This window comes from Stomoxys calcitrans, chromosome 1, assembly GCF_963082655.1.
Source record: "Stomoxys calcitrans chromosome 1, idStoCalc2.1, whole genome shotgun sequence".
Taxonomy (NCBI): Eukaryota; Metazoa; Arthropoda; class Insecta; order Diptera; family Muscidae; genus Stomoxys; species Stomoxys calcitrans.
Window position 1 is genome coordinate 181,860,160 of NC_081552.1, and position 25,468 is coordinate 181,885,627.

Consider the following 25,468-nt stretch of genomic DNA (forward strand, 5'->3'; position numbering starts at 1 on the left):
CAAGCGTTGCTCGTTAGTAAGTCTATTCATGATGAAATGTCAAAGCATACTGAGCATCTTTCTCTTTGACACCATGTCTGAAATCCCACGTGATCTGTCAAATACTAATGCATGAAAATCCTAACCTCAAAAAAATCACCCTTTATGTTCGTCCGATATGCAGTAATACTGCAATATAATGGTCATTTGTTAACCGATTCTCTCGAAATTTGGCAAGAGGGATTTTCTTTTTCGAACTGTACCCATAGGTCAAATGCAACGTTCCATGGTGGTGGCGGGTCGAATAAAATTCGTCCCCTAAGATCGGCTAGTTGTCTTTGTAATCTCACCAGCTTGCCGACCTATCTGTGTTTCGGCTATTCAGATACGGGCACTCGGGTAAGCCTGTCTTATTGTTGCCTTTGTTGTCCGGCCAGATATTTTGCTATCGTCATTGGCTTTGGACAGTCAATTGATGCTTCCTTGGATTTGGTTGCCTCTATTTTCGTCATGTTCGGCAGTATCGCCATGTGGCGGATGCACACTTTAGTTCTCACTTTTGCCTATCAGGTCCTGCCTAACAAAATTTGCCTACGCTTTAATAACGCCACAGGCAGGAAAAAATTTTCCTTTCCGGCACTCAAAAATGCCTTGTGAAGGAGCTTGTTTGTTTTTATGTTCTTTTTATTACAATTTTACACTTTTATCATGGCACAACTTAAAATTCAATGTTAAAAGGCCAGTACTTATGATTTTGACCTTTTATCAAATTGAATGGCACCAGACGTTCACCTGTGTGGAATGCATCCATCGTGGCTATATCCTCTTCCGATAGCTTAAAATCAAAAATATTGAAATTTTCAGTAATGCGTTGTGGGTTGGCTGATTTTGGAATGGGAATAGTACCGATGTCGACCTGAAATCGAAAACAAGAGAAATCCAAATTAAAATGTTGTTAAAGTGGGCATTGCTTTGATTGCTTTGACTACGGGAGCATAGTCATAATGGATATGTTGCAAGGTGATGTGCGAACATTGCCAGCAGTGGGTCACAATCGTCGTTGTTGTTGTTGTTGTTGTAGCAGTTTACTGTGTTCTATCTTTCGTCTGCTTGATTCTGTTGAGTGTCAAGACCCAGAAACTCTGCGACTAAGATGGGGTGGCGTCCACAGGGATCTGGGTCTGAGTCGAGTGGGTCTGGCCGGGCAGTTAAACAGGTGACGTGTATCGTGCGGTCCCTGGTTACAATCGGGACATACATTGCACGTCGGCATCAATCCTAGCTCTGTAGGAATTGAGGCGGCTGCATCTGCCGGAACGTAATTGAGCCAGAACTACTCTGGTTTGCCGGGGCGTTGGATTTCTCCAGGTGCAATGGGTGGCGGTCGTTCTCCAAGGACTACATCCACCCGGTAGCCAATTACCGCATCTGCCACCGTGTCTGCATGAATGTTGTTTGGACCTGCTTGATATGTCGCTCGATCTAGAGGTTCTCTCTTGTAGCGCTGAACCTTACGCTCTAGATCATGTAGATCTACCTTAAGGCTTCTGGGCGTTGGATATCTATCCACAAGATGATGATTTGGATGGTTTCTGCGATAACAGCCCAAAATGTATTGCTTAGACAGCATGTAATGTCTTCGCACTGGTAGGATCATTGTCTCCTGATGGAGGTAGTCCACATAAGCCCGTCGCAGTTCGGAGGGCGGCATTCTGACAGATCTGAATATTATTCCACTGCGTGTCACAAAGTTGACGTGACCACACTGGCGCTGCATAACTTACCACAGGCCGGCCAATTGCTTTGTACGTGGTCAACAAGGTTTCTTTGTCTGCACCCCAAGTGCTGCCAGCGAGTGAGTTGAGGACCTTGTTTCTACTTTTGACTTTATCGCAGATTGCTGTGGCATGTGGGGAGAATGTGTAAGAGCTGTCAAATGTGACGCCCAGTATTTTGGGACACTTAATGGTCGGAATCATTTCTCCATCGACCACCAGTTTCAGCTCAGTATTCACCTCACGCGTATTTGTAGTGAACAATGTGGCTGAAGATTTAGTGGCGAATATCTTCAGATTTCTTGCAGCGAAATATAAGGCAAGTTCGTTGAGGTAGACGTTCAACCTATCGCAGATGTCATCAATGGGTGGGGGGCCTGATGCCATGATCGTACAATCGTCCGCATAGATACGATCTCTATGCCGTCTGGAGGGGGTGGAATGGAGGATAGGTAGAGGTTAAACAGTGCCGGAGATATCACACCACCTTGGGGAACTCTCTGTTTCACCCTACGGTGCTTCGACTTCTTATCCCTAAATTCTACAAATGACCTGCGACCACACATGTAATTCGCGACCCATCGTTTCAGGCTTGGCTGGACGAACGTGTTGTCGATGTCCTCATATAATATGTACGATAGGTCAGCCATGCCTTCGATAGGTCCAGTGCTACGAGGACCGTTCTATCACATGGTCTAGGCTGAATGAAGCCACGGCAAATGTGTGCGTTGATGGCATGTAAAGCAGTTGTTGTGCTATACAGTCTTCGAAATCCATGTTGATGCTCGGCGAATGGAAATTCTTCTACGAGGCTTGGGAGGAGTAATGCCTCAAGCGTCCTTGTTACTGGTGAGAGATCGGAGATCGGTCTGTACGACTCCCCCAAACTCGGGTTTTTTTTTCAGGCTTCAGTAGCGGGATCACTCTTCCCATTTTCCAGACATCGGGAACTATAAGAATGTTCAATGACAGTGGTAATGTACTGAACTCCAGGTGAATCCAGATTCTTCAGCATCAATGTAGAGATTCCGTCGGGGTCCAACGCCTTAGATGATTTGGCGCCACGGTTGAACAACTTGACGTATCTCTTCGGATCAGTCACGGTTATTTCCCCAAAAGTGACTGAGGTCCTCTCATCCCGTCTACCGGGGTTCGAGAGTGACTTAACAGTAGACCACAGTTTGCTTACACCAGTGCCTAAGTTACATTGCTCCAAGTGTTCCAGCCACAAATTCCGCTTATGTTCGTTGACTACCCTGTTTATTTCCAGATTCAGCTCGCTGATTCTGGGTTTAGCGGGGTCCATAGCACGAATCCCATCACGCTCATCTGCGAGTGCCACTGCTTACGCCGGGAAATTGGGCCGCACTTGGGGTATTCGATCGGCTGGTAAAAAGCGAGCGGCTGCTGCGTTAATGATGTCTCGGAATTTCCTCTCGGCCACAAGCACATCAGAGGGGATGGCAGTTCACTGAAGCGGCGATTGGTATACTCTCTGAAGCCAGTCCAATCGGCCTTCTTATGATCGATAAACGTCCTCAGAGGTTATGAAATCGGGCGGTCGGTCGATGGTGAGAATTGTCCTCGTCGTCGGATTATGTGACCCCCCGACCACTCCCGTGCGGCAATATACGCAACGGCAGCATCCCAGCCCCAATATTGCCAGGCCAGTGCCGGGAAGTGTATAATTTTTGCAACTAAACTGCAACGGTCTCCGTGGCAAGATCGATAAGATTGTGGATTTTACGAGTCGGAAGATCATATTGGTCGCAGCGATCCGGAAGACAAAGCTGACCAACACCTGCAGCTTGCACAGTTGTTACGGATACAATGTGCTACGTAAGGATCGCTCAAGGAATGGAGATGGGGGATTGGCCCTCGTTATACACCATTCCGTTCAATACAGACCCGTCTCACATACGCCTGGCGCTAGTGACCCCTACATGAGTGCATTAGGATAGCAGTCAGGTGCGGTACTGCCGAGATAGAGTTATACAACATGTACATACCGCCGGTTGGTAGCTATGTCTCGATTAATGGTCAAGTCTACAACCCCGACATAAGTGGGTTACTATCTGGCCATAATCGTCTGGTTCTAGGGGACTTTAATGTGCATCACACTTCATATCATTCTCCCCTAGATAATGACCAGCATGGCATAGCTTTGGCAGAGCAGATTGAAGGCTCCACGTTTTGCGCGATGAATGTGGATGCCCCCACTAGGATTACGAGGAGGTGCAGCAGCTCACCAGACATCTCAATTGCATCCCCTGATCTCCTGAGTGACGTATCCTGGCAAGCCGTCATCTCTTTGGGGTCAGACCACCTCCCCATAATCCTCACCATCGACCGACCACCCGACTTCATAACTTCTGAGCGCCGGACTCAATTACAAGAAGGCCAATTGGACTGGCTTCAGAGAGTATACCAATCGCCGCTTCAATGAACTGCCACCCCCCTCTGATGTGCTTGTGGCCGAGAGGAAATTCCGAGACAACATCAACGCAGCAGCCGCTCGCTTTATACCAGCCGGTCGAATACCGCAAGTGCGGCCCAATATCCCGGCGCAGGCAGTGGTACTCGCAGACGAGCGTGGTGGGGTTCGTTGTATGGACCCCACTAACCCCAGAATCAAGGAGCTGAATCTGGAAATAAACAGGGTAGTCAACGAGCATAAGCGGAATTTTTGGCTGGAACACTTAGGCACCGGTATAGGCAAGCAGTGGTCTACTGGTTTCTCTCGAACCCCGGTAGACGAGATGACAGGACCTCAGTCACTTTTGGCGAGTTAACTGTGACTGATCCGACTGATCAATTTATTGTACATCCCGAGAGTGAGAGCCATTCGCCGTATTCGTGGTCTCCGAGCCGATGGACAGCCTTTTTTACCGTGGGCGAAGTAACGAATGGCATCCGCCAAATCATCCAAGGCGTTGGGCCTCGACGGAATCTCTACATTGATGTTGAAGAATCTGGATTTACCTGGAGTTGAGTACCTTACTTCTGTCCTCAACCTGTCCTTGAACACTCTTATAGTTCCCAATGCCTGCTACTGAAGCCTGGAAAGGACCCGAGTTTGGGGGAGTCGTACAGACTGATCTCCCTTCTCTCACCAGTAGCAAAGACGCTTGAGGCATTACTCCTCCCAAGCCTCGTAGAAGAATTTCCATTCGCCGAGCATCAACATGGATTTCGAAGACTGTATAGCACAACAACTGCTTTACATGCCATCGACGCACACATTTGCCGTGGTTTCATTCAGCCCAGACCATGTGATGGAACGGTCCTCGTAGCACTGGACCTATTGAAGGCATGGCTGACCTATCGGACAAATTATTTAAGGACATCGCCAACACGTTCGTCCAGCCAGGCCTGAAACTCTGGGTCGCGAATTACATGTGTGGTCGCCTGTTATTTGTGGAATTTAGGGATAAGAAGTCGAAGCACCATATCTCCGGCAATGTTCAACCTCTAGCTATCCTCCATCACACCCCCAGACGGCATAGAGATCGTATCATATGCGGACGATTGTACGATCATGGCATCAGGCACCCGACCCATTGTTGACATCTGCGATAGGTTGAACGTCTACCTCAACGAACTTGCCTCATATTTCGCTGCAAGACATCTGAAAATATTTGCCAACAAATCTTCAGCCACATTGTTCACTAAAAATACGCGTGAGGTGAATATCGAGCAGACTGTGATGGTCGATGGAGAAATGATTCCGACCATCAAATGTCCCAAAATATTTAGTGTCACATTTGACAGCTCTTACACTATCTCCCCACCAACGTCCTCAAGTCACCTTCTGGCAGCACTTGGGGTGCAGACAAAGAAACCTTGTTGACCACGTACAAAGCAATTGACTGGTCTGTGGCTGTTATCGCAGAGACCATCTAAATCATCATCTTGTGGATAGATATCCACCGCTTAGATACCTTAAGGTAGATCTACATGATCTAGAGCGTGAGGTTTAGCGCTTCAAGAGAGAACCTCTAAATCAAGCGGCATCTCAAACAGGTCTAGACAACATTCATGCAGATACGGTAGCAGATGCGGTAATTGGCTACCGGGTGAATGTAGTCCTTGGAGAACGACCGCCTCCCATTGTACCTGAAGAAATTGACCTCCTCCGGCAAACCGGAGTAGTTCTGGCTCAATTACGTTCCGGCAGATGCAGCCGCCTCAACTCCTATAGAGCAAGGATTGATGCCGACGTGCAAGATGTAAGTCCCGATTGTAACCAGGGATCGCACGATTCACTTCACCTGTTCAACTACTCAGCCAGACCCACACGACTCAGACCCAGATCCCTGTGGACGCACCCCATCTTAGTCGCAGAGTTCCTCGGTCTTGATACTCAACAGAATTAAGCAGACGATAGATAGAACACCACAAACTGCTACTACAACAACCATAGAGCTGATATTTACTCTAAACCAAATTCTGAAAAAGTGCCAAGGGAATAGACACTTTTCGTCTTGACCTAAATCCGTAAAATTTGGCAAATATTGGAAATTGGAAACCATAACTTGGAAAAACATGGAACATGGGTAAGTGTGAAAGCAGCCGTGCAAATACGTAACATGTTTGAGAGAAATGTTTTCGTAAAATGTATGGACCAATCTGCCCTAATTTCGGTATCGTATGAACCACGAGCTGTACGAATTCTTATGCCGTTCGCCGATTACTTTGGCTGGTTCATATTTTCAGAATGAATAACCCCCAAACTCCTATGGAAAGACCAAGTGGAGAAATACATATCGAAACTTCGTGTCAGAAATTGGTGAAGGAGCGCAGAAGATCAAGACGAACGGCCTTTTATGGGGCCCAAAGTTAGGGTATCTTTTCGGAACTGATGCAAGTCGTTGTTGTTGTTTTAGCAGTGTGTTGTACACTGCGGCGGCTGCTATTGCCGATGAAGGACTCCATCGGGTCAATCCGGTACGTACAACCATCTGCCATGGGATTGCACGTTGTTTTTGTAGGCCCCGTGTTCTATTGTAAATTGAGTAAGGCAATTTTCCACGTCCTAGTCAACCCATGTCCACAATTAGGGGATAATCCAGCTTTGCATAGGCCTTTTTCTTTTGAGACCTGGAGCTTGTTTTCAATAAAAAAACGAATATTAACAAAATGTTGAACAAAAAGTAAGAATATAGGCATATCATGGAATATTTTAAGCAGTACATCGTTCACCGTCATTAATCAGTCAATAAAATGGAAGATCCTTATTATAGAGCTAAAGCTTAAATGGAGCTTTTCTTTATGACATGACAGAAGTCTTCCTTAATGTTATCTTCGTGGAAAAACATTAAACGCCCCTGAACTGGTATCTATGATCCGCCCATTTAGACAGTTGGTTCTAAAAATAGTTAGCCTTTGGAACTACCTTTACTATCAGAAAAGCGGTATTGAAGCGCAGTCTTAAAGGCATAGCTAAATTTCCCTCAGATGAACATACCTTGCCGTTTTTCACCAAAGTCTTTCCATTTTCGTACTAAGTTAACTACCAGGTCATGTATTTAGTGGTCTTACGGCTGTTTGTCTACCTAAAAGAGCTACGCTTAATGAGCGACAGGGCATTGGGACTACCTGCAATTGGAGGTGTTACGTCTGTTTGCCTGCCTAGCATCAAGCGATCCTACATCCAACATGAATATGTGTAAAAACTATTTTTTAGCCCAATGTCTTCTTCAGCAAGAGTTTTAACAGACTAGTCAGTGCCCTAGTTATGTTCTTGACGTGTTTTTTCTCTACAACCGGAGTCGCACTGTGCCATGATGCACATTGGCCCGTGGTCAAACTCCATCTGTCATAACTTTCGTTCAATAATTTTTGAAGTTCTCTAAAAAGCAGACTTCAGCCAAGGACCAAAAATTCTTTTTGACACCTTAAGACGTAGTGGAGAATTTTTGAGAAAAAAAATGCTTGTGGTATAGAAATAGAGGCTCACCCGTGTCTAATCCAAACTTATCCTACAGTGAAATATTAAAATCTTCTTTTTTCATACCAAATAACGTAGAATAATTTGAGCTGGTGTCTTCTTGTATTTCTCGGCCAGAGCTTTTGTTTTTTCCGAATAACAAAAATCTGGCTTGTTTTCTGCTGGCCTGGGGCGACCAAGGGGACAGTATGCCGTAAGTGTAACACCACGTTCCTTGCAGTATTGAGTCAGCTTTCGTTGATTCAAGGCTGGGGAACATTCCACCTGATTGGTAACTGGTTTTATTTCGCAATTATCCAAGACACGTTGTAATTGTTCACTGTTGAAATTTGAGACGCCTATGCTGCGTACCAAATCTAGTTTGACTAATTGTTCCATAGCCTTATAGGTATCCAAATAGTCGGCATCACTGAAAGCAGTTCAAAAATATTAGAACCATTTTTATAAATTCTCCGTTGGTAATTAGGCAACTTACGTCATTTGCAATACACCATCCTCGTTTTTGGGCAATAAGGTATCTTCGTCGACATATTTGTATGCCACCGGCAAATGCATCAAATACAAATCTATATAATCCAGACCCAGCAGCTGTAATTGTTTGCGGCATGCTCCCTCCACACGTTCAGGTTCATGATGAATACTCCACAACTACGTAGAATGGAAGAAACAGTTTTAGATTTCTCTTCACCTCATATGTTGCAATACCATCTCATACCTTGGTTACCAAAAAGATATCCTCTCGTTTGACCACACCTTCAGCAATTTTATCTCTTATGGCTTTACCAATTTCCGCTTCATTTTTGTAGAAATATGCTGTGTCAATGTGGCGATATCCCACATCAATGGCATGTTTCACAGCAATTTCTCCTTCATTGTCCTTAGACTGGAAAGGAAAATATAAAAATAGAAATTAAAAATTTTTTGACTATCTATCTACACAACAATTGACAGAATCGTGTCATGTGTAAATTAGCTCATATATAAACCTATCCCCCGATTTGAATTCATGAGCTCATTGACGGCATAGTTTTTATTCTACTTTATATTTAAAGATCTTTAACACCTTTACATGATCTTGTCAAGAGGAAAGGAATATACAGTGCCGGAGAGATCACCCCAACTTGGGAAACTCCCTTTTTAACACTTTATGAAGCTTCAATTTTCTAGCAGCAGAATTCATCCGACTAGCGGCTACATAATTAATTCGAGAATTCACGTTTCAGCCACGGCTGAAGGAATATGTTGGTGATGTCATCAAAAAGGGGGCATGGATGACCGTGTACTATCGCATGGCCTGGGCTGATTGAAGCCACGGCAAATGTGTGCGTTGATAGCATGCAAAGCAGTTGTTGTGCTATGCAGTCTTCGATATCCATGCTGATGCCCGGCGAATGGAAATTCTCCTACGAGGCTGAGGAAGAATAGTGCTTCAAGAGTCTTGGATACTGGTGAGAGAAGGGAGGTCGGTCTCCTAGCATTGTCACTCTCGGGATGCTCACTAAATTGAGGGTAGAGCAACCTGGCGCATTTCTTCGGATCAGTCACAGTTGTTTCGCAAAAAGTGACTGAGGTCCTGTCATATACTGTATGGAATGGTTTATCATGAAGGTCAATCCCCCATCTCCACTCCTTAATCGATCCTTACGAAACAAATTATATCTGTGACAACTGTGCAGGCTGCAGGTGTTGGTCAGCTTTGCCTCCTGTATCGCTGCATATCCGACTCGCTTCTACGCTTCCGACTCCAAAATCTACTATCTCGTCGATCTTGCCTCGAAGACCATTGCGGAGGCAGCCCTTGCCGATGAAGTACTCCATCAGGTCAATCTGGTACGTACAACCGGCTGCCATGGGAACTGGAGGTGTGCTCGTGAGTTGTAAGTTGTCGTGTCACGCGTGAGTCATGTGATTCGTGAGTGAGATCCAAATCCAATCACGTGATCGTACGTAACCGTGATTAAATTAAAATTCTTCGTACGTGAGTGATTTTCTTGTGAGTCGTGCGCGAGTAAAATGTTTGTCTCTGAGCGTGCGTGAACGTGAGTCGTGTGTGAGCGTGCGTGAGTAAATTTTCTTTCTCGTGAGCGTGCGTGTGTAGAGAATCACTCACGCGCACATCTCTATTGGGAACGTAAACGTAAACAGTATGATTTTACTCTTATGCTAACAAGCCAAAGCACTTCTGGAAATGGATGTACCGAACCCAAAGATGATAGATACATACGCTCCCGGAAAACGAAATAGAACCATTTTCCGAGGTTCTTTTCAATCCCAGCACGTATCAGAAAGTTTAAGTAGCAGATATTACAAGAAGGGCCCCTCCAAAGATTAAAAGGACCAAAGACGTAAGCTGAGACAGCAGCCTCCAGTCAAAGAGGTGGGACGCCAGACACCAAAAGTATTTGGTAGCACGCTACATTTATTTTTATAAAGTCGCTTTAGGGTGTAGTGAGCATGCCGGGCATTAGTCTCTTACATATGCGATTTTCTGTTGTCACTTCTTGTACGCTTGGTTTTGTAGGTAAGTAAAGTAATTGTAAGTGCTGTTAGTTTCACCAAAATTTACGCCCAAGTACGGTCCTGAGATTTGATATCTCAGCTTATACTCAGGGGGTCACCGTAGCGGAGAGGTTATCATGTCCGCCTGTGATGCTGAACGCCCGGGTTCGAATCCTGTCGAGAACATGAGAAAAATTTTCAGCGATGGTTATCCCCTTCCAATGCTGGCGACATTTGTGAGGTGCTATGTCATGCATAGAAGCCATGTAAAAACTTCTCCCTAAAGAGAGTCGCACTGCGGTCATCGGACTCGCCTATAAAAAGAAGGCCCCTTATCATTAGGCTTAAACTTGAAACGGACAGCACTCATTAATAAGTGAGTGCCCTTGTTCCTTAATGAAGGTTTATAGGTAAATTTGCATGTTTTTACCAATACTCAGATTAGACTTTTTTTGTATACCGAGCACCATAGGATGGGGTATACTAATCTGTTTGTAACACCTCGAAATATTGATCAGGGGTCGCAGTTAAAGTACATATATGCTTGATCCTCCCGACATTCTGAGTCGAGCTAGCCACTAACCGTCCGTCCCTCCGTCTGCCGAAATCACGATAGCGGTCGAATGCGCAAAGCTATAGCCACCTGAAATGTTGCGCAGATACTTCTTATTGACATAAATCGTTGGTGATTGCAAATCGGCCATTTCGGCTCAGAATTGGATATAGCTGTCAAATCTCACGATTTGACTTTCTGAACCCTTATAAGCCTCAATTTTTGCCCGATGTAGTTTAAATTTTGTATGAAGAATTTGTATGTAAAGTTTTGCACATAGTGTTCTGTTCGACAACAACTGTGCCAAGTTCGGTCCAAATCGATCCATAACCTGATATAGCGCCGATCTCCTGATTTGACTTCTTGAGCCCTTGGATGCCACAATTTTTGTTCGATTTGGATGAAATTGCATGCGGTGATCTGATACGGCTTCCAACAACTGTGCCAAGCACGGTCCAAACCGATCTATAACCTGATATAGCTCCCATGTACATTGTGTCCAAACCGATCTATAACCTGATATAGCTCCCATGCACATTGTGTTCTGTTATGACTTCCAACAACTGTGTCAAGTTTGGTCCAAATCGAACCATAACCTGATATAGGTCCCATATAAACCGATCTCCCGATTTGACTTCTTGATATAGCTTTCAAATCGGGAGATTTGACAGCTATATCTTGGAAGCTACAATTTTTGTCCGATTTGTCTGAAATTGCATGCGGTGATCTGTTACGGCTTTCAACAACTGTGCCAAGTACGGTCCAAATCGGTATATAATCTGATATAACTGCTGTATAAATTTTGCAAATAGTGTTATGACTTTCAACAACTATGCCAAGTACGGTCCAAATCGGTATATATTATCTGATATAACTGCTGTATAAATCGATCTCCCGATTTGATTTTCTTGAGCCCTTACAAGCCACAAATTTTGTCCGATTTGGCTGAAATTTTGCACATAGTGTTCAGTTATGACTTCCAACAACTGTGCCAGGTACAGTCTAAATCGGTCTAAAACCTAATATAGATCCCACACAAACCGACCTCCCGATTTCATTTTTTGAGCCCATGAAAGCCACAACTTTTGTCCGAATTGACTAAAATTTCACACATAGTGTTTAGTTATGACTTCCAACAACTGTGCCAAGTACGGTTCAAGTCGGTCTATACCCTGATATAGCTGCCATATAAACCGATCTCCCGATTTGACTTTCTGAACCCTTATAAACAGCAGTTATTATCCGATTTAGCTGAAATTTTGCATGTCGAGTTTTATTATGATTTCCAACAACTGTGCCAAGTACGGTCTATAACCTGATATAGCTCCCTTATAAACCGATCACCCGACTTAATATCTTGATCCCCTGCAAACCGCAATTTTTGTTCGATTTAGCTAAAATTTTGCACGTAGTGTTCCGTCACCACTTCCAACAACTATGCCAAGTACGGTCTAAATAGGGTTTTAACCTGATATAGCTTCCATACAAACCGATCTCTTGATTATCTTTGTTCGGTTCCGAGAAGCTTAAGTTTTTGCCTGGTGCCCTTCCCATATTCGTCCCGGCTGAACTTCTTACTTGTTTCACAGACACGTCAATTTGTCTCCCATTTGACGAAAATGTTGGCAGACGTGTATCTTGGGTTGCAACTCGGTCATCGGTATTATTGTGAGTTCCTTTCGTCCGCTTGAACGTTCCAAAATTTAAAAATTTTATGTTTTAGAAGAGAGATTAAAAGCTTTTGCATATATGAAATCTTTTGTTTAAAAATTAATTTCGAATTCATTTTTCAAGTTTTTTGCCTGTTAGGGCGAGATCATTAAATTTTACAATTCTTGTTGGTTTTTCTTTTGAGACGAGCTCAATGATCGGAGATGCAAATGGAAAAGGAAAGCCAAAGATAGCAACACACACCAACCACTATGGGACGCGTTTCGTCTTTGGTTAGAAGACTATTCAACCATATTAGGTGTGATGGTTTCAAGGGTCGTGCGTTGGCATGTTGTATTTGAATTGTATTAATTGCGAAAACGCATCTATGATACAATTACCAAATAAACCAAGCTCGACAACCTTGCTTATTAGCTGTACTTTTTCCAATGCATTTTATTTTTGTGTAATGGCAGACATTCTGTCTGTGGTAAATTACACTTCTTCCGTACCACACATGATTTTGATCATCTGTTGGAATTGTATTGATGGCTTCAAACGCTAAGACAACGGCAATAGCCCACGCTGTTGCTCCGTGTGCCCATGTTCGAATCCTGGCCGGGCTCTGCCGAATTTTTCATTTCTCAAGTTTTTTGCCTGTTAGGGCGAGATCATTGAATTTTACAATGTTTGTTTCTTTTTCGAGACGAGCTCAATGATCGAAAATGCAAATGGAAAAGGAAAGCCAACTGTTATACAAATATATAAATCTAAAAATACAATCAATAATACTTTGACCATAATTTAGAACTCTGTCTTTATTACATCTACAAAAACTTTTAGAAATGTAAAAATTATTATAAAAAAAAAACAATTTATTTATTCGATCAATAACTGCATTGACTTAAACTACAATAAGACTACTTAAACTTCTTAAGACTAATAATTGTATAACACTACTATACATTAGTCTTCTCGATATGGCCAATATGGATGAGATTCGGCCATTTCATTTCGCCATAAACGCAAATTGCTGTCGAAACTATTCATTGTGCATATTTCCTCTTGTGTTAAATGAAAATCGAAAACATTGATATTTTCGTATAAACGTTCTGGGTGGGCAGATTTCGGTATAGGCACTGTTCCAATGTCAAGCTAGAAATAAAAGTTGCCATTTAAACAGTTGTTGGCATTTTTCCTTGCTTCTGAGCAGCTTACCAAATATCTTAGAACAATTTGCGCTTTGGTCTTTTGATATTTTTCAGCAATTGCTTGCATCTGTTCGGATTGATAGAAATCAGGCAATGGTTTTGAAGGCTTAGGTCTAGCCAATGGCGAATATGAGGTTACAATAATGTCATGTTGAGTACAAAATTCTCTTTGCTTTAATTGATTCAAAGCTGGATGGCATTCTATTTGATTTGTTGCAGGTTTTATGGTACAGTTTTCCAAAATTCTTTGCATTTGGGAAATATTAAAATTGGATAAGCCTATACTGTGCACCCAACCCAAGGCTACCAATTCTTCCATGGCCTTATAGGTTTCAACATAATCAATGTCACTTTAGGCATAAGAGGAAGTAAGCAAAATTTGTTAGATGAAGTTAGCATTTGTTTTAGATTTTGATTACTTTACCTGGTTTGCAGCACATCGTCTTGGTGTGGCATTAAGGCTTGATCATTCACATATTTATAGCCAATTGGAGAATGCATTAGATAGAGATCTAAATGATCGACCTGCAGCGCTTGCATTTGCATTTTACATGCATACTTCACATTTCCATGATGTATATTCCACAATTTCGTTGTCAAAAATATGTCTTTGCGCTTAACTTCATGTTGATCGATTGCCTCTTTTAGGATGCGACCAATTATGCCCTCATTTCCGTATAAAAATGCCGTATCAATGTGGCGATAACCTATTTTTAATGCTTCGCGTACAGCATTTTCACATTTGGTCTTCTTTAACTTTAGATTAGAACCGCACGGCATGGGAATAAGAAAATGTAAGAGTATTAAAAATAAAGCTTGCAATAACGGCAAATGATAAAACCGAGCTTAGAATTCATGTACACAAAACTAAAAATGGTCAAACTTTACAGAACAACACCTCTGCTATAGTCAAATATGTGGCTACAATTGGGGCGGCCATGGCATATTCTATACCGCTGGTCCAGGTAAGATCTGCCAGAACCGGGAGATTAAGTAAGTAGCAGAGTTTTCATGATTCTGTGCATCTGTGGGAAGTTGTATCGGTGGCTTCGAAAGCTAGAAAATTTTTTTAATCGAAAAACTTTTCAATCACCTTTTTAAAAAAATTTGTTTGATATTCTCATTTTCATGAAAGAACCAGTTTCAATTACAAAATTAATTGGATCACTTAATTCCGTGGTTGAAACCGATTTTTTTCTGTGTAGGAGAGAATTTCGTAACTCATGATGCGCACTAAAGATTTCTGGCACTAAGCGATTGGAGACACACAGCAAGGGGCAGATATAACCTGATCGCAACGGCCAACCAACCATGCTGTAGGGATCTAATTGGGAACATGACTGCTGCCGCCTATACATTCCATGTTGGGGTCAATTACGTCAAGCGCGGGCGAGTTAGGTATACACTGCACTGCACAGAATGGTATATAAAGAAAGATATGACAAAGCGAGTGTCTTTAAATAGCCAATAATCGCTTTCTCGTGGCATTTGATATCACATTCCCGTGGCTTATTAGTCGCAGCGATCCAGGAGACAAAGCTGACCAACACCTGCAGCTTGCACAGTCGTTACGGATACAATGTGCTACGTAAGGATCGCTCAAGGAATGGAGGTGGGGGATTGGCCTTCGTCATACACCATTCCATGCAGTATAGACCCATCTCGCCTGCGCCTGGCGCTAGTAACTCCTATATGAAGTGCATGGGGATAACAGTCAAGTCCGGTACTGCCGAGATAGTTCTATACAACGTGTACATACCGCCGGTTGGTAGCTGTATCCCAATTAATGGCCAGGCTTATAAGCCCGGCATAAGTGGGCTACTATCCGGCCATAATCGTTTGGTTCTAGGAGACTTTAATGTGCATCACATTTCATGACATTCTCCCCTAGGTAACGACCAGCGAGCCATAGCTTTGGCAGAGCAGATTGAATGCTCCACGTTTTGCGCGATGAATGTGGATGCCGCTACTAGGATAACGAGTAGGTGTAGCAACTCGCCAGACATTTCCATTGCATTCCCAGATCTTCTGAGTGACGTATACTGGCCGATTGGGCTGGCTTCAGAGAGTACACCAATCGCCGCTTCAGTGAACTCCCACCCCCTCGGATGTGCTAGTGGTTGAGAGAGTTATTCCAGGGATATTCAATACTCGCAGACGAGCGTGATGGGATTCGTTGTACTACTACTAATCCCAGAATCAGCGAGCTGAATCTGGAAATAAACAGGGCAGTCAGTGAACATTGGCGCAATTTGCAGCTGGAACACTTGGAGCAATGTAACTTTGGCACCGGTTAAGCAAGCTGTGGTCTACTGTTAAGTCACTCTCGAACCCCGGTAGACGCGATGACAGGACCTCAGTCTCTTTTGGCGACGTAAGCGTGACTGATCCGAAGAGATGCGCCAGGCTGTTCAACCGCCAATTTATTCAACCGAGATTGACAGGCCAAGGCGGAGAACCGTTCGCCGTATTCCTGGTCTTCGACACGACAGACAGCCATCACAATTTTCCGTGGACGAAGTTACGAATATTATCCGTGGCGCCAAATCATCCAAGGTGTTAGGCCCCGACGGAATCTCTTAATGATGTTGAAGAATCTGGATTTACCAGGAGTTCAGTACTTTACTACTCTTCATAACCTGTCTTTGAACACTCTTATAGTTCCCGATGTCTGGTAAATGGGCCGAGTGAATCCGCTACTGAAGCCTGGAAAGGACCCGAGTTTGGGGGGGTCGTACAGACCAATCACCCTTCTCTCACCAGTAGCAAAGACGCTTGAGGCATTACTCCTCCCAAGCCTCGTAGAAGAATTTCCATTCGCCGAGCATCAACATGGATTTCGAAGACTGTATAGCACAACAACTGCTTTACATGCAGAACGGTCCTCGTAGCACTGGACCTATCGAAGGCATGGCTGACCTATCGGACAAATTATGTGAGGACATCGCCAACACGTTCGTCCAGCCAGGCCTGAAACTCTGGGTCGCGAATTATCTGTGTGGTCGCCTGTTATTTGTGGAATTTAGGGATAAGAAGTCGAAGCACCATAGAGTGAAACAGGGAGTTCCCCAAGGTGGGGTGATATCTCCGGCACTGTTCAACCTCTAGCTATCCTCCATACCACCCCCAGACGGCATAGAGAGCGTATCATATGCGGACGATTGTACGATCATGGCATCAGGCCCCCGACCCATTGTTGACATCTACGATTGGTTGAACGTCTACCTCAACGAACTTGCCTCATATTTCGCTGCAAGAAATCTGAAGATATCTGCCACCAAATCTTCAGCCACATTGTTCACCGAGCTGACTGTGATGGTCGATGGAGAAATGATTCCGACCATCAAGTGTCCCTAAATACTTGGTGTCACATTTGACAGCTCTTACACATTCTCCCCACATGCCACAGCAATTTGCGATAAAGTCAAATGCAGAAACTAGGTCCTCAAGTCACTTGTCGGCTGCACTTGGGGTGCAGACTAGGAAACCTTGTTGACCACGTACAAAGCAATTGGACTGTGGTAAGCTATGCAGCGCCAGTGTGGTCTCGTCAGCTTTGTAACACGCAGTGGAATAATATTCAGATCTATTCGAATGCTGCCCTCAGAACTGCGACGGGCTGTCTCCTCAGTTCTTATGTGGACCACCTCCATCAGGAGACAAAGATCCAATCAGTGCGAAGACATAACTACATGCTGTATAAGCAATACCTTTTGGGCTGTTATCGCAGGGACCATCCAAATTTTCATCTCATGGATAGGTATCCACCACTCAGGAGCCTAAAGGTAGATCTACATGATCTAGAGCATAAATGGGCAGCAACGCAGAACCGCATAAAAAATTCCTGTGGAGAAATTCACTTAGTTCATTGTTCGGATTTTACTGCCATTCACACACAGTTTAGTATTTTCATCTGTGTTAGTGCTCCCATCACTGATCTAAAGCGTAAGGTTCAGCGCTACAAAAGAGAACCTCTAGATCTCTAGTATTTTCATCTGTGTTAGTGCTCCCATCACTGATCTAGAGCGTAAGGTTCAGCGCTACATAAGAGAACCTCTAGATCAAGCGGCATGTTAAACTGGGCTAGAGAACATTCATGCAGACACGGTAGCATTTGCAGTTAATAGCTACCGGGTGAATGTGGCCCTTGGAGAACAATTGCCGCCCATTGCAATTCCCCGGCAAACCAGAGAAGTTCTGGCTCAATCTCGGCAGCCGCTTCAACTGCTACAGAGTAACGATTGAAGGTGTAGGATGTATGTCCCGATAGTCACCTGTGACCACACGCCACCTGTCTAACTGTTCAGCCAGACCCACTGGATTTGACCCAGATCCACCTTGGATGCACCCCATCTTAGTCGGAGAGTTCCTGAATCTGGTTGTTCAATAGAACAGAACCAAGCAGACGAAAAAAAGAACAGTGTGTTGTGTTCTTGCTACAACAACATCCCCGGCAAGGGATAGCTGTGAGCACCACACAGGCCGTAACACTCAGATCTGATCTGTGCGATGTTCATTGCTGTCACGAGAAGCTTAGCTGTGAGTTACCGGGTGTTTAGAAAACAGCGTGCACAGTTTTCGGATAGTGGAATGCTCCAAACGGAGTAGCTGCAATGGCAGTCGCGGACAATCCTTTCGAGTATCGAGCGGAGAGTCTCAGTGAGAGGTCGGGCGGCATCGGCTCTTGCACAAATACTGAGTGCCTATGATACTCGATATGACAAAGCGAGTTATTGCCGCCTTTAAATAACCAATGGCCAACCTGCTCCCGCGGTGATCGGTCCTTTGGATCGGAACGAGATTGCTCCCCTATAGGAGCTTGACGAGGATCGCCACCTCCACATTAAAATGTGGCTACAACAAAAACATCCTACATCAACAAGATTTATCTGTGCAAAATTTCATGCAGAATGCTTCACAGTTCGAACTCAATAGTGATTTAAGCAGGATCGACTTAGAACGTCAACATCATTAAGAATCTACATAAATACTTTATAGGCTCTTAGATAGATATTTCGAGGCGTGACAAACAGAATGACGACATTAGAAGACCTATCATTCCACCAACTTATGGTGTTGCCTATGAAAAAAGGCTCACCAGAATCAAGTTCAATGGCAATAACAATGCCGGTTTCTTGTTTTTCTCGTTTTTTTCTCATGCAAATGGGTTCCTCTATTCCCCACCAGGTAAATAACAAGTCTACAATAACATAAAATTAAGTCAGTGCACATACTTATCTAATGAAAGTAAATTTCAATAAATTCTTTTGATAAAATAAAAATCAACAAAAAAGCACCTACTTGACAATTAACAAATCCGTTTCAGTTGGCATAGATAGAAGTTTATTAGGGTGTTTAGAAAACAGTCGGCTTATACTTCTCTTCATATTTTCCATCTACTTGCAAAGAATTGTATATATATAAGTTCAAATAAAGAACAATTTTAAGACTGTCCTCATACACTTTTACCAATATAATGAGGCGGTGCCAAATATAGGTCGACTTTTTTTTAGTATTTAAAAAACTTCGCTGATTTATTGGCCATTTCTCGTTTGTTGGTAGCCACCTGTTTGTTGTTGTTTTCATTTTAGCCACTCACCTCGTATGTGCCCAAACCGAGTACGGGCATTTCGTAACCATTGTTCAATTTAACAGTGGGCGCTAAAATTGGAGCCATTTTTCCACAGTAACTTTTTGATAAATTCCTGAACTGATGATTCCAAGTATTTCTGAATAGTGTGCCTGCACGAAATCGTTCAGAACTGCTTTCAAATGTCGCTCCAACCACTACAATGAGATGATAGCAATAAACTAATGGAAAACGCTTAAAATGCCGCCTTTAAAATAAAAGCTTTTTTGACATTTGATGAAAAAGAGAAAAGTGAGAATTTTCGCAAGTAGAGAGAAAAATAGAGATAGGAATGCTTCAATCAGAGTTGCCATATATAAAATGTTGAATATGAACAGCTAAGAACCTTTAATATCCTATTACAAAGTAACTCAATTTATATCAAGATTGTTTGAGATAGATTCCATTTAACGTTAATTTAAGTTTTCGTGAATATGGACACATAACTTTAGAGAATGGATGAAGAAGATACGCAAATAGTAACCTCGGACCGATCGTGACTGAAATCTTGGGAGTACCTCACAAAGCAGTAAGCGAAAAGGACAGAAGACGGGCGGACAGAAATAGGAAAAGTGCTAAAAACGCTCGCTAACTGTCGGAAGATAGAAAGTTAAAATCGGTACATTTTGGAGATGGGTGCCAGTGTTATCAGGCGTGTCGATTGTACGTCATTTTGACAATTTTTTTGCCAAAATTTGGGAACTGTGCCATGTTCGTTACCTTATCGTCCTAGTTATCGTAGCCCTAATGGTCAGTTAACTGTCCGTAAAAATGTTCACACTCGACGTTCTCGAGTGAATACTACACCACCTCACGCGTTCCACGAGCGCTCGGATCTCTGCTTGCAGGATCGTATTATGGTCAGGCAGTCGACAACAGATGGCAATATCAGAGTTCCGTCAATCCAAGTCTGTGGCTCTGGCAGCAGTGTCGCGCACTCGATCTCAAGTGTCATCTCAGGTATTCAATCGGAAATCTCTTCTTATCCATCCGGGTTTCCTATCGTCGCCTTGATTATACCGCGATGGTATGACCTTCTCCAGTGCCTTAGTGGGCGTAGTCCTCATTGCTCCGCCTATGCCATGGCAACATGTTCTCTGAACTTGTTGTATTCTCCTAACGTTGCACTTTTTCTCCATCGCAGTCCACCAAACTACTGAGGTGTAAGTAAATATTGGTCTTATCACGCTCCTGTAGAGCCATTGGAATAACGTCGGATTCAAGCACAATTTCGCGCCGACGACCTATCTACATAGTGTCCAATATCTGTGAGCCTTCTCAGTACGCTCTTAAATGCAACACTTCCAATTCAGTTTCCTGTCCAAGATCACTCCAAAGTAATTGACCTTGTCAGATATCGAAATCGTTTTATTGAGGAAACGTGATGCGTCAAATTAGCCCACCTTCGTCTTTCTCGTGAACAGGCAGATTTCAGTCTACTCTGGGTTAACATTGATACCCCTGGGTCTAGCCCAGTCGTATACCATATCCAAATCGCTTTCGGCCCTTATACATAGCTGATTCGGATCCTTACCTCTTAGAGGTATTGTAATATCGCCTGCGTAGCAGACTGGTTAAAATACCTCTACAATCAGTATCCGTAATAGGTCATTTGTGGTGATCACCCATAGGAGGAGGCCTCCCTGTGGGGTCCCCTATACTACGTTCTCCCTTATATTTACGTCATCAGACTCACAATTTAACCACCTGTTCTTTAGCATGTGGTTTATCCAGTCTCTAAGGACTCGGTCCACCCGGTACTGGTCCAAGGATTGGTTCAGTGTGTCAATCCGCACATTGTTAAAATGCCTCTCGATGTCAATGAATACCGCCAATATGTACATCTTGGCATCGAAGGATTCTTCTATTTTATGCGCAACCTCGTGCAGGGTCCACAGACACACCCTTGACATAGGCATGCTGTTTTTATTTGAGTAGTTCGCTGGATGTCCTACTCTTTGTCATGGTATCCACAATACGTCCCATGGTTTGGTATAAAAAAGAACATAAGGCTTAAAGGTCTGTAGGCCTTTGGTATCGCATAATTTGCCTTGCAGGGCTTGAGTATAAAATACCACCCTTGCCCATACCATACCATGCAAGTCCTGTGAAAATAGTGACCAGATGGAGTGACAGAAACTTTTTCATCTTGGCGGCATCAATTGCTGCTAATTAATTTCATAGTTAAGAAAAAACTTAACTCATCAAAATTTTTGTGTTACCATATGGCAACACCATTGTGATCCGGATAGTTTTTTCTCTTTGTTGCCGACTGCCTGACTCGAATATAAAAACTCAAAAGTTCGAGTATAAAAATTGGGCGCAAGGGTTCGGGAAGCTAATATGCGGAACTCAAGAATCTCTGGGGCCACCCCACCTCATGAAGTACCTGGAAGGCGGCCTTACCCCAAAAAGTCCATGTTGGGCGACCGCTACAATATGGAGCTCAAATGAAAGGTCATCTGGAGTAGAGTACGAATGTTATATTAAAACAAGTAAAAGGAGGCTACCGTAGCGCAGAGGTTAGCATGTCCGCCTATGACGCTGAACGCCTGGGTTCGAATCCTGGCGAGAACATCATGAAATTTTTCAGCTGTGGTTATCCCCTCCTAATGCTGGCGAAATTTGGGAGGTACTGTACCATTTGGTATGGCATCCATGTAAAAACTTCTCCACAAAGAGGTGTCGCACTGCGGCACGCCGTCCGGTTTCGGATATAAAATGGAGGTCCCTTATCATTGAGCTTAAAACTCTCCATCATGGATCGTATTCGTCGAAATCTTTGCTCGATATTTCTTTTTTTGGATAGAAATTGCTTTCTGTAGGTGCTTAGGACGTCAAATCGAAAGATCGGTTTATATAGGACCTACATCAGGTTTTGGCCCGACTTGGCCCATAGCTGGTTAATACATATATTGGAGTAATATCGAGGTCACATGATAATCGAGGATAAGAATTGCACTATCTAATTGTTCAAAAAGTATATTCGAATGATCGGTTTACTTGGGAGCTATATCAGATTTTTGACCGATTCCGATCATACTTGGTACCTTTGTTTTCATAGAAAAAGATATCGTGCAAAAGAAGTATAATCGAAAGATCGGTATATATCGCTGCTATATCTAAACATCGATCTGACCTACATTAATACGAAGTGTTTTTGCAAAATTCCGGCAACCTGTCTACTCCCTCGAAATTTAGCATGCTTTCAATAGATGGATACGGCTAGATCGACTTAAAGTGCCATGACGATCAATAATATATATACTTTTGGGTCATAGATGAATAGTTCAAGGTGTTACAAACGAAACACAAATGAAAGGATCGTGACGATCGCCAACAAAATTGTTTCCATCGGAAAATATTTGGATGAATTAATCAAGGAATTTAATGACGTCAATTGGCGGAAGGGCATTATAGGTTAGGTTAAAAAGAGGGTGCATATTTTAATCCGCCCATGCCACTATGGACATACACCTAAGCCAGTAATCGGAGGGCTTCTTGGTCATTGGTTATTGTAAACAGAAGACAATAAGCTTTCCCTCGACCTCAATTAGTGGCCTGGCCTAGTCCAGAATAAATCTTTTCTAGCGGAGAATTTGACGATTCTGGGGGCAGCGAGAGATAAGGGAAACGACAAAGATCCCTGGATCAGGGTTGGCTCAGAATCCCTTTCAATATGTTTTCAGTATGACGGTTTTGGATATGAGCACAGAGCGTGGCTGAATGTTTAGAATCCTTTAGTAAGCTCTAGGCTTATGACAGGGCTGACTTTGGTTCCCGGACAGGGTAGTATTTAGGAAAATGAGAAGGGGAAGAATTTGAAAAGAAGGGCTTGCCCACGACAAACTAACCAGTCGCCGGCCTTGCATTTGTCGTGTTACTGAATTCGGTAGCCAGTGCGGAGTTGGTGGCGAAGTGGGAATCTGTACGTGAAGGCAAGGCTGCTTGTATTCTCTGGGTTAACGCCGACTGAAGGAGTTGCTGGCTTTCGAAAAGAGGTCACTGCAAGTCAGAACCGTGCACTGTAGGTTGTACTGCGGTACACACGGAAATAACGATTCCATGACCGGATCTACAGGATCACAGGATTTCAATCTGGAGGAGGTGGTTTTCGTCGTCTTAAGCAGAGTATTCTGTTCAGCTTTCGGAATAGTTGAGAAAAATTTTAACCAAATATCGTTGATATATGAGAATTTTTCCCCTGTTTCTTAGTGGAATGTTGATGGGCAAAATGTGTAATTTGCATCAAAATTTTTATAAACATAACATTAAATTTTTATACAAGCTTAACCTTACAATCATATTACACTAGAATTAATTGTTTTTAAGTGCTACTTTTAAGCCATTAGCATAAAAAAGGCATTTATTTATTTCACATGTTTTAGCTTAACGTTTTTTATATGGAGTTTGACGGTTGTTCACGTGAAAAGCCCAAGAGAATACAAACCATTTGATTCTCTTACTGCAACATTCTCATATAAACCGATCTCTCGATTATCCTTGTTCGGTTTCCAGAAGCTTTAATTTTGCTGGTTTGACAGTAGTTTTGTATGTAGAATAAAATTATGTCCTTCATCTAAATTTAGTTTGTATACATTTTTAGCAGAATACATGGTGGTGGGATCCAAAGATTCGGCCGGCCGAACTTAGCACGCTTTTACTTATTTTTATCTGCACTTATTGTTTTCTGTATTTAATTTATTTTTTCGGAAATAAATAAAGAAAAACAAACCACTAAAACATATAACAAGTAAAAAGGCGTTAAGTTCTGTTGGGCCGAACTTTGGATACCCACCACTTCGGGTATATATTTAAACCACCTTTCGTCAAAATCCGGTGAAAAATGCATACCTTATGCTCCATAGCAGCTATATCGAAATATGTTCCGATTTGGACCAAATACTAATAAGTACAAGTGATTGTTCAATTGTGTATAACAAAATACGACACGGATGAACCATATACGACACGGATGTCCAAAAGCCTAACATAAGCCGCTGTGTCAAATTTCAGTGAAATCGGATTATAAATGCGCCTTTTATGGGCCAAGACTTTAAATCGAGATATCGGTCTATATGGCAGCTATATCCAAATCTGGACCGATTTGGGCCAAGTTGCAGGAAAATGTCGAAGATCCTAACACAACTCACTGCCCCAAATTTCGGCGAAATCGGACAATAAATGCGCCTTTATGGGCTCAAAATCTTAAATCGAAAGATCGGTCTATATGGCAACTAAATCCATATCTGGACCGATCTGTGCCATATTGCAGAAGTATATCTAGGGGCTTAACTTAACTCACTGTCCCAAATTTCTGCGAAATCGGACAATAAATGCGACTTTTATGGGCCCAAAGCCTTAAATCGAGAGATCGGTCTATATGGCTGCAATATCCAAATCTGGACCGATCAGGGCTAAATTAAAGAAATATATCGAGTGGCCTAACACAACTCACTATCCCAAATTTCAGCAAAATCGGAAAATAAATGTGGCTTTTATGGGACTAAGACTATAAATCGGCGGATCGGTCTATATGGGGGATATATCCAAATCTAAAGCGATCGGGGCCAAATTGAAGAAGCATGTCGAAGGGCCTAACACAACTCACTGTCCCAAATTTTGGCAAATTAGACAATAAATGCGCTTTTTATGGGCCCAAGACCTTAAATCGGGAGATCGGTCTATATGGCAGCTATGTCCAAATCTGGACCGATCTGGGCCAAATTGTAGAAATTTATTTTATGGACTCGGGCTGCATTCCCCTTGAAAAGCTGAACAGTGTACTCAGCTTAAGCTAGCGAATCCGTTAAACTGACGAACAAAACGACCCAAATGGAAATTTTCATTTTTTTCCCAAATTGTTCTTAAAAATTATATGGCAACCCTGATATTGGTCAGTAACAACAGGCATTGTGCTCTTTAGTGCATTTATTCCATTTCATACACTTACCGTTCTCAATACTTATTGCAGTATTGTTTTGCTCTCTTTTTATTGCCCTGTTTATTATTGAAAATGTTTTTTTCTGGGTTTTCGTAGCTTTGGTATTATTTAATAGGGAACTGAATTGTTTGACATTCCTTGGAATCACTCTTCCCAATTGTTGCGATGAAATATTTTTGCCGGTCAACAGACGGGCCGAGTTAACGCCCTTTATTATGATTTGATGCATTACTATCGTCGTTGTGACAAAAGATTTGTCTGTCTAACTCGATGCTTCT

At 42.9% G+C, this 25,468-nt stretch overlaps 1 protein-coding gene across 1 annotated transcript; it reads right to left on the reverse strand.

Annotated features, from left to right (window-relative positions):
* Nucleotides 1-642: 642 nt before the first annotated feature.
* LOC106093587 (1,5-anhydro-D-fructose reductase) lies at nucleotides 643-25,468 on the reverse strand. Its single transcript, XM_059360318.1, has 6 exons — nucleotides 25,200-25,468; nucleotides 19,217-19,428; nucleotides 8,420-8,587; nucleotides 8,180-8,352; nucleotides 7,771-8,113; nucleotides 643-895 (listed from the first exon to the last, which is right to left on the reverse strand). The coding sequence occupies exons 1-6, from the start codon at nucleotides 25,417-25,419 to the stop codon at nucleotides 698-700; spliced, it is 1,314 nt and encodes a 437-aa protein (XP_059216301.1). The 5' UTR covers nucleotides 25,420-25,468; the 3' UTR covers nucleotides 643-697.

Bases quoted from the DNA above. Each gene is read 5' to 3' on its own strand.
- LOC106093587 (XM_059360318.1), bottom strand. From the start codon at position 25,419: ATGCATCAAATCATAATAAAGGGCGTTAACTCGGCCCGTCTGTTGACC. The intron at 19,429-25,199 runs GTAAGTGTATGA...GTTTTCCATTAG, and splicing joins TGCAATAAGTATTGAGAACG to TTTATTGCTATCATCTCATT. The intron at 8,588-19,216 runs GTGAGTGGCTAA...TTTCCTTTCCAG, and splicing joins TCGGTTTGGGCACATACGAG to TCTAAGGACAATGAAGGAGA.